Genomic DNA, 10,260 nt, shown 5'->3' on the forward strand with positions numbered 1-10,260 from the left:
GTGGGAGAGTGAGAGAGTGGGGGTGGGAGGGAGGGACAGAGAGAGACCCCCATTGAGGAGGAGGTCCAGAGCTGGTGCCTGGGGCAGTGGGCATGTCTTGCCGCTTTATAGAGTTCACATTTCCTTTCTTCTCAAGTTCCCTCCTCCCATCCTGTCTACTGGCCAAAAAAGATAACAGAAAGAGAGCTGTCCAGGGGGCAATTGCTTGTGTTGGAAAGTGTGACCCTTCCCCTCTCCCAGAGGCTGTTAGCAACCAGGTGATGGGGGTGCTATCCACCCATTTCCTTTTCTTTGATAATCAGCTACCTGTCCTTTCCCCAGTCTCATCAGTGCCACAGGGAGTTTGGTTAAGTCATAATTTCAGATAAACAACAAATGACTTTCTAGTCAAAATATGTTTCAGATGTTGCATGTTTCAAATATTGGAGCATCATTACACTAAAAAAAAAAATCCATTATCTTTCTAACTGGGGGTCCCCTGTTTTTACTTAGTAAATATGCCAAAACTAGCCACATGGGAGCCAAAAGCTGCTTGGGAGCTTGGAATTCAAGCCCTCCTTTCTTCTGCCAGGCTACCTTGCACACTAGGGTGACTTGGCTGTGCCCACTCTGCTGGCAAGGGACTGAACGTGAGGCATCACCTTTCACAGTCTGGATGGGAAGTGAGGCTGGCTTTCCTTTCTCCCTAGTTTATACACTTGTCTCAACTCCTTCAATCCAAAATGATTAAACTAAGCCCTACTCCTCTCTGCAGGGACTGCTGAGACTCTCCCGGTTTTCTCCTGTCTGGACTTCCCTTAGGTCCTCCAGGCCCTTGATATGTTAAAGGGAGGAGATAAAGGAATTTAGAAAATTCCTCTCCTTCTCTCTACAAAGCCTGGATTTAGAGCCCATTATCTTGCCTTAAATTCAACCTGCACTTTGAATGTCAGAAGCTGAAACATTAATTCTCGGCATCAGTGCTGTAGGTAATTCTAAACTCCCTCACTGGTCTCCAACTCTAAGAGCAGCTGAAGTCTTCAGGCTGATTAGGGGAAAGTCTACTAAGGGATCATTTTCGAGAAATTAGAAACATAATTTTTATATAAAAATGAAGTGAACAGGTGTCAAAGATTTTATTTAGCTCATTAATTATTGAAGAAGCCAGGCAGTTGCTAAAAGAGATTCAAATCAGCATTGGAGTTGCAGAGTTCCGTTCTCTTTGAGACAAAATTCATTTGCATTGCTAAGGACAGGAACCATTTACATTGCTACCAGTTGTCTTCAATTTAACTGCTTCCCCTACAGGCATGTAAAATAGCCTAATCAATGGAAAGTCAATCAAAGACACAGGCCTCTGTAGAATCAGATAATGCCTAGAAGGTTCCCTAGGCAATGGGTGCTGAAAAGGATTTGCAGGGATCTCTTTTGTCCACGTTCAAGTCTTGCACAGTCCCCCCCCCCAAAGTATAATCTCAATCAATTTTTATTTTAACTTGTTACAATACTAAAAGATAATTCAAAGAAGAGGAAACATAGATGCCCAGTAAATGTAAGAAAATGACCTTTGGCATACTCCCTATTCACACCACCAGGGCTGCGGAGAAATCTGGGTTCCATCAATGAAACCAGTATTGAAAATCAGGATTGGGTCCTGATTTTGCACGGAAATCATATTACAGCAATATTAGAGCTGGGAGCGGTGCATGTCTGTAATTTTAACCACAGGAGGATGAGGCAGGAGGATCTCAAGTTTGAGGTCAGTTTGGCCAGTTTAGGGAAATCCTGTATCAAATTAAAAAAATAAAATGGGCCACGGGTATGGCTTAGTGGTAGAGTGTCCTTGGGTTCAATCCCCAGTAAAACACTCACACACATGAGGAAAGAAAGAAAGAAAGAAAGGAAGGAAGGAAGGAAGGAAGGAAGGAAGGAAGGAAGGAAGAAAGAAAGAAGACAGAAAGAAAAGAAAAGAGAGGAAGAAAAAGGGTTGGGAATGTTGCTTCATTGTAGAGCACCTGCCTAGCATGTGCAAGTCCCCGAGTGCAATCTCTGGTATGGCAAACAGTAACAACCACCACCAATAACCCAAAACCAAACCAAACCAAAACAAATCACTCCAGTCAGAATGGTAATTATCAAGAATACAAGTGACAATAAATGGTAAGGATGTGGGGGAAAAAGGTAGACTCATACATTGGTGGGACTGTACATTGGTGCAATCACTCTGGAAAGCAGTATAGAGATTCCTTAGAAAACCTGAATGGAACCAACATTTGATCCAGTTATCCCACTCCTCAGTATATACCCAAAGGACTTAAACTCAGCATATTACAGTGACACAGCCACATCAATATTTATAGCAGCTCAATTCACAAGAGCTAAACTATGGAACCAAACTAGGTGCCTTTCAATAGATGAATGGATAAAAAAATGTGGTATATATACACAATGGAATATTACTCAGCCATAAAAGGAATAAAATTATGGCATTTACCAGTAAATGGATAGAACTGGAGACTATCATTCTAAGTGAAATAAGCCAAACCCCCCAAAACAAAAGCCAAATGTTGTCTCTGATATACAGATGCTAACACAATAACAGAAAAGGGAAAGGGGAAGAAGAGAAGTTCATTGGATTAGACAAAGGGGAATAAAGAGAAGAGGGGATGGGAATAGAAAAGACAGTAGAATAAATTGGACATAACTTTTATATGTTCATAAATGAATACTGACCAGTGTAACTCCACATCATGTTAAACCACGAGAATGAGATCCTAATTAGAATGTTATACTCTATATATGTACAATATGTCAAAATACATTCTACTGTCCTGTATATCTAAAAAGAACAAACAAACAAAAAACCAAACAACAACCCCCCCCCCCCCCCNTCAAGCGGTAGCTCGCCTGGCATGCACGGAGCGCTGGGTTCAATCCTCAGCACCACATAAAAATAAAATAAAGATGTTGTGTCCACCGAAAACTAAAAAATAAATTTAAAAAAAACCATGCAAATGAAAAATTGTGAACACGTCATTAATTAATTTACAAAATATTCATTGAGTACCTGCTCCATGCCCAAGATTGGGATAAATCAGTGAACAAATCAGGTAAAAATCCCAGCTGTCCTGCAGCATGTATCCTCAGGTGGGCAGACAGACAATAAGCAATGAACACAAATTCCTCGGTATTTAGGACCAGAAGGGTTAGCAAGATAATAGAGAATCCCAAGAGCTAATGGGGAATGGGGGTGGGGGCTGGGGGACAGGTTTAGGCATTAAATAAGGTGGTCAGGGTAAGCCTCATGGAAAAGGCGAGATTTGAGCCATCACTTGAAAGTGAGGGCGTGCATGGTGAAGGTGTTCCAGGGAGCAGTAAGACCAGAGCCCCAAGAGCACTTGGCATGTCTGAGACACAGCAAAGAGGCCAGTGAAGCTGGAGTCAGTGTTCAGCAGTAAGAAAGGAAGTCAGAGTGGGTAACAGGTTGCCTAGCTCGAGGGGCCTCACTGGACTGTGTAAGGATTTTGCTGTCTCTAGAAATAGCATGTATTTGAAAGGTTTTGAGCAGGGAGGTTGCACTACTTGATTTACATGTTTCCCCCAGTCTCCCTGGCTGATTCTATGAAGAAACTTCTGAAACCAGAATAGCAATAGCTGATGGGTTAAATGTGGTCAGGTTCTACAAATGTTTTTTAGAATAAATTTTATTATGTTCATTAAAGGTACACAACATGATGTTATGGGATAACATATAGCTAGTAAAATAGTGACGGTAAAGAAGCAAATTACCATATCCACCATGTCACATAGTTACCCTTTCATTGTTTTGTGGCAAGAGCTTCTAAAATCTACTCATTTAGCAGAAATCCCAAATACAGTATAATTCTGTTACCTATTGTCTTCCTGTTGTATTAGATCTTAAGAGTCGGTTTATCTTACATATTTGCTACTTTCTATCCTCTGACTTAGCTTTCTCATTTCCTCCCTTACTCCCATGACCCCCTGGTAACCACTATTTTGTTCTGTATTGCTACATATTTGATTTTTTAAAAGTATTCCATGAATAAGTGAATCCATGCAATATTTTCCTTTCTGAGTCTGGCTTATTTCACTTGGCCTAATGCCCAGGTCATCCACATTGTAGCAAATGGTAGGATCATCTTCTTTTTGAAGGCTGAATAATAGTCCAGTGTGCGTTTATGTTTCTTTATCCATTCATTTACTGATGGATAAAGATTATTTCCAAATCTTTCTGCAAGGTTCTTGAAGTCGAACCCACGTAGTTTCCCAACACTGAATATGGGGTCAAGGCTGACACCTGGGGGGTTTTGACTAAGAAGCCTGGAAGGAAGGAGTTGACTGTAACTAACATGAGAAGGATATGTGGGGAATGTCATCAGGAGCTGACTTTTGAATGTAAGAAGTTTTTTTTCCTCCTTTGGTAATAGCTAAAAACTAAAAATAACTTAAAAACCAATGGAAAAGGGAATGATTATTTAAACTAAGATTGTACAGAATGAAGTAGATGCACTTGTCATCCTTGCAAGATCTCAAAAGAAAGATATTAAAGAAAAAAACCAGTATACAATATAATCTCATTTATCTGCACACCTCAATGACAATGAAAACAGATTTGTAAATTTTTATATTCATGTGGGTGTAGATAAATATCGGAAGTGATACCCTTTTCGCTTTCATGGATGTCTAAAGAAAATCAACTTTTATGCTTTACTCACATAATTTAAAAGTAATTTATAGGAAACAAAAAGGAAGGATAGAAAGTCTTTTTTTGCATTGGCTCTGGGTTTCCTCTGTCTTAAGATGATCTGCAATGTCCTTTTGCCTCAGGGTCCACGTTCCATAAAGTCAAGGGAATCTGGTTTCTTCTCAGTTGGAAGACAAGGTATGTAAGCTCTTTTTATAGAGCAACCTCAGTTCTGGCTCACTGAAACCTGGCAGTGATCAGAGAAGGACAGAATTTGGCTTTATCCTCTAATGCAGTTGGGGAGCCATTTTGAAGTATGACAGAAATTTGAATGCATATTGATTTTCAAATCAATTTCAGATATCAGTTAAAGCGAATGGCCACTTAGAAAGTCCATTGCTGTCAACACGATATCTTAAAAGAAGACAGTGGAGTGTGTGGCATTTACCATCATAATTTGAGTTGGACACTGATCTCATGACTGGTAAGTTAAAGGTTGGGGCCATGACTTGGAAGTTAGAGGTTGCTGTGTGTGATTGGTCAACCTTCACACACAGGCAAATAACCAAAGACGCCATCAATTCCTCTTCTGTCTCCTGACTGCCTCTCTTCATGCAATTATGATCAGTTAATCAGTCCCTGGTAAATGAATGACTGTCTCTGGCTGGTTGAAAAGAGGATTTGGCCCCAGAATGACCCTGAAAGATAGTGTAGTTCCAAGAAACAGCCCCACCCACATACCGGAGTCCTTTTGGATGACCCATTGTGGATAAGGCATTTCTTGCTCCAATAAAAAAAAAAGTAGTATTTACGTATTTAAGAATAAACTTAAAGCTTAAAATTTTTTTGATAGCCATACTAGTTGAATTCTTCAAACTCCAGACTATAAAGATTTAATTTCATTTTTTGATAAAAATCAGTTTATTGTTTTTTAAAGTTTTATTTATTTATTTATTTTAGGTCTATGTGACAGTAGAACATACTTGGACATATTTGTATAAACATGGAGAATATCTTATTCTAATTAGGATCCCAGTCTTATGGATGTACATGATGTAGAGATTCACTATGGTGTGTTCATACATGTACACAGGAAAGTTGTGTCATATTTATTCCATTCTCTTTCCTATTCCCATTTCCTATTCTCTTTCCTATTTCCTATTCTCCTTTGTCTAATCCACTGAAGTTCTACTCCCCCACTCCTTTGTGTGTGTTAGCATCCACATATCAGAGAGAACATTTGGCCTTTGGTTTTGGGGGGATTGGCTTATTTCACTTAGCATAATAGTCTCCAGATCCATCCATTTACCATCAGATGCCATAAAGTCATTCTCAATTTATTATTTGCTGAAGTATAATAAAAATTTAAAGGTCCCCCAAAATATGAAGTCAAATGCCACCTAGACATAATTAGTGTTTATATGTGCCATATTTGCTTCCAAACTTCCTTCCACATAAGTTGCTAAAGAAAAAAATTGACGGGTGTCAAGAGTATTGCATAGGAGAGAGAGACTGGGCTGAACTCCAAATATAGCAAGAATAAATGAGAAATTATAGTTGAGGACCAGAATGAGGAGTCAGTGGCTGTAAAATTATTAACAGGAGCTAACAAAGGTAGGGGGATGCCATAGTTTGGATAAGTATCCCCCAAAGGTCCACATTTTAAATCCTTCATCCTCTGGGTGGCACTTTTGGGAAATGGTGAAATATTTTTGGAGGTGGGGTCTAGTGTGAGGTCGTTGGGGTTATAGGATCTTGGTCTCTTTCTCTTTAATTTTGCTTCTTGGCTCATGATGCAAGCAGTTGCCCCATCATATGCTCCCCACCAATACTGGCACCCCCACCAGAGTCCCAAAACAATGGTCTTCCTAACCTTAGATTGGAAACTCCAGAATCATAGGCCAAAATAACCCTTTTCTCTTTATAACTTAATTGCCACAGGTATTTTGTTATATCAATGGGAAGTTGACAGGGAATTCTTGCTGAACCAAGATTCCTGCTAAAGGCAGGCCAGCTGCTCAGGTATGGGGATTCTTTCTAAACTGATTTTTGCTAACATTTTGCTATTAGGCCTGGTAATAAACAGAGCCAAGATTGAGGGATGGTGGAGAAGAGGACTCAGAGGAGTGTCTCTAAAGTTTGTCAAGGAGGAAGTCTTTGTTATATGCATTAGTGACAAATAATGTATTTATTTATTTGTGAAATACCATTGCTCTTCCACCCATTGCTCAGTCCATTTTATTATACTACACAGAATATGGAAGCAGATGAAATTGCAAGGAGAATAGGTTCAAAAAAAAAAAAAAGAGAGAATAGGTTCAATTGAGCCATTGTCTTGAGAAGGATATATTAAACTCAGTGGTTGAAACTTGCTTACCCTAAGAGAAAGAGGGGAATGTTGTGTCAGAGAAAAGGGGTGGGAATCTGGATATCATAATACATAATTTTCTTATAGTACCTCTTGATAATAAGCAAGGGTTATAGGGGAAGAAGGTAGTACTTTTTTTCCTCACACATCACAAGGTACATGGCTAAGACATCTAGAACAAAAGATTAACAAGAGAAAGGCATACATACACATTCTTTTAAATAAGTTTTACATGACATGGGACCCTTCCGAAATGGAGACCCAAAGAAGCAGGGAAATCTGTGTACTTTTGTGCTTAGGTTTGATGTGGACAGTCATATAGGAGTTTTATTGGACAGGAGATATGATTTAATGATAATAAACCCTGGGGTGGGAGGGTGGGGAGTCACAGGTACACTAAGCAAGGTCTGTTTGTTCATATTCTTCTTCTCTCTTCATCTTTAGCTTCTTTCTTCCAGGAATAGGGAAGGCCCCTCTGAAATGAGTATCTTATGTCTTACTTTAGTAGAAGGTCAGAAGATTCTTTTATGGCCTGCTTCAGAGGAGAATGTGGAAAAAGGCAGAGACCCCTCCTGCTCCTGTTATTTTCTCAAATACCGAAGCACCATGGGGTAGTGTGTCCTGATCCCTGTCAGGATATAACATTAGCTGTTGGGATTGGCATTTGGAGTTCTCCAGGGAAGCACTAATTTTGACAGATGATGGAGTGGAGAACCTATACTTAGCCCCCCTAAGAAGCTAACCTTGAATTATTAAGGCACAAGAGATCAACTTGGTGTAATAGACAAGGGGCTCTTTGTTTCACTTATGGGTCTGCTACCAATTAGTTGTGCAGCCTTGAACAAGTCACTCAAATTTCTGACCTTCTCTTTCCTTATCAGTGAGGTAAAGAAATTCGAGGAATTGGTTTACTTTTAAGAATCTATGGGTTTATAAAATAAAGTTGTTAAAAAATACAACTGTGTGTTCCTCTGGTCTGGGGCAGCCTTACCCCGTAGTATTTAGGCAAATGTCTGCGCTCTCCTTTCCTTCAAGATGGTGGCATCTCTCTGCTCCTGTGCTTTTCTGGCACAATTCTTCTTATGGACTCATAATTCCAACCTCAGGCTCCTAAGGTTGTGGAGACTAGAGATTACCAGGATGGACCATGGTGTTCAGAAGATTTTCAGTTTGGAAAAGGATGAACCTGAAGGAAAGAACATTGCAGTGAGGTTGTGTGGGCAGCAAGATGCATGTGATGACTGGTAGCACCAAATGGAGATACTTCCTCCTCTTTCCCTTCTTCCTACCTTTTCCTCCAGGCCAGTTTCCCCTCTGAATTGTGCTGCTTAATTATCTTTGCTGATAAAGATAAATGGCAATCATTTACCTCAAGAATGAGGGAAAAGAGAAATTGCTGGTGAGTCACCCAGGGACTTCTTCCAAACCTGGCTGGAAACTAAGCTGTGATTTTTATGACTTCTGTGCTCTGCAGAGACTCTAATTTCCCCCTGTTGCCGACCATTAACGGTGCTTTATATAGAACAGTAAAACAACATGGCACATTAACCTTTTCGAATGACATAGTCAGAGGATGCCTTCGTAAGCAGCAGGCTCTGATGCAAACACAGAAAATGAGACACCGTTTTAGTACAGATTGCTTTGTATAGCTCACCCCCTGTGGCCCGAGGGTCACTTTGGAAGAGTCATAGACAATGCCAGCTTTGTCCCTACCTCCTGGAGGTGGGAAGAGGGAGGCCATCATAAATGGCCAGAAGGCACAGCAGGATGAGGGCATCTCATAATTCCCTCAGCCTGCTCTGCTGCTCCCTTGCTCTGAGCCACCACCCTTTCTCCCCTGGATTATGGCAACAGTAGGAACTAGGCTCCCTGTTTCTACTCCTGTCCCCGTGGTATATTTCCAAAAGTCAGCAGCTATGAGATCCTTGGAAAACAAAGTTAGAACATGTCACTGCTCCCATATCTCATTCCTAGCAGAGACCATTCTAGTGCCAAATGGGCCAAAGTGGTTTGAACCACTAATTTCCTCTCCCCTCTTTCAGCCCATATTGCCTGGAAGTGACCTTTCACTGGCTGCTCCCTTTCTGAGAATCTTCTTCACTAGATTCCTGAAGGACTCCCTCCCTTGCCTCCTTGAGCCCTTGATTCAAATTGGCCTCTTTCTTTCCTGACCACCCTTTCTGAAGAAGCAGACACATCCCCCACACCCTGTCTTCTCTTCCCTATCATTTAACAACGTTTAACATGCCATTTTTAAATGTAAAGCAAACAATCCCCTGGGTTCCTTTCGAAATCACCAGTTTTACCTACTATATTTAAATAAATAATACATATAATTAAAAAAAATATTTATAGTTTATCTCCTCCATGTGAAAATAAGCAAGATGGGAATTTTTGTCTTTTTTTCCCCCTTACTCTTTGGATTTTATCCTTTATATCAGTGCTTTTTAAACTCTATTATGCCCAGGAACCACCTAGGGATCTTTTAAAAGCTCTTTTTAGGTTTGGAAAGGTAGTACTTGAGAATTTGCATCTTCATAAAAAGCTCTCAGGTGACACTGATGTGGCTGTTCTGTGACCCAGCAAGGCTGGATATCATGTGGATGTACATCTGGAGGCAGGGCCACAAATTGTTCTTCATAAGACCAAGTTCAAAAACCCAGGGCTAGGCTGACAATGTCAGAATCACATGAGAAAGCTTTAAGGTATCTATCTCAGAGGTCAGGATTTAGTAGGTTAGAAGTGGGGCCTGTGAGTCTTGTTTCTAATAAAGTTTACCAGGTGATTCAAATGTGCAGCCCAGGATGGGTGAATACTGATGGAAAGAAATTAAAAATTTCTTGCATGTGCAAATGTGGTTCTGATTTTGCCAAATTGTCATCTAGTGAGTACAAAATGAAAATTGGCATCTCAATTGAAAATAAACCCCCTCCCACTTTTTTTCTCATTTGCATCATTTGGTTGGCCTCCAAAAATCTAATGATTTCAACAGAGAAAAAAAGGAAAATGTGTATAGTCATCTTAGAATAACTCCATTCACCACTTAAAATTTCTATTGAGTATTATGGAAATAATATAAGCCCATGGTAAAGTATGCAATGAAAAGAGACCTTTTCTTCTGTCCTGGATGTCTCAAAACTGTGTCTTGTGGATATTTCCAGAAAATCCTCTCTCTCTCTCTCTCTCTCTCTCTCTCTCTCTCTCTTTC

At 40.2% G+C, this 10,260-nt stretch overlaps 1 protein-coding gene across 1 annotated transcript in view; it reads right to left on the reverse strand.

Annotated features, from left to right (window-relative positions):
- Positions 1-9,103: 9,103 nt before the first annotated feature.
- Positions 9,104-10,260, reverse strand: part of LOC125619058 (elongation factor 1-alpha 1-like) — a 13,066-nt gene continuing 11,909 nt past the window's right edge. Inside the window, exon 2 of the mRNA XM_048811363.1 lies at positions 9,104-9,274. Within this exon, the coding sequence (XP_048667320.1) occupies positions 9,119-9,274 (156 nt within the window). The 3' untranslated portion in view covers positions 9,104-9,118. The remainder of the gene's footprint in view (positions 9,275-10,260) is intronic.

Source organism: Marmota marmota, unplaced genomic scaffold (genome assembly GCF_001458135.2).
Source record: "Marmota marmota marmota unplaced genomic scaffold, marMar, whole genome shotgun sequence".
Taxonomy (NCBI): domain Eukaryota; kingdom Metazoa; phylum Chordata; class Mammalia; order Rodentia; family Sciuridae; genus Marmota; species Marmota marmota.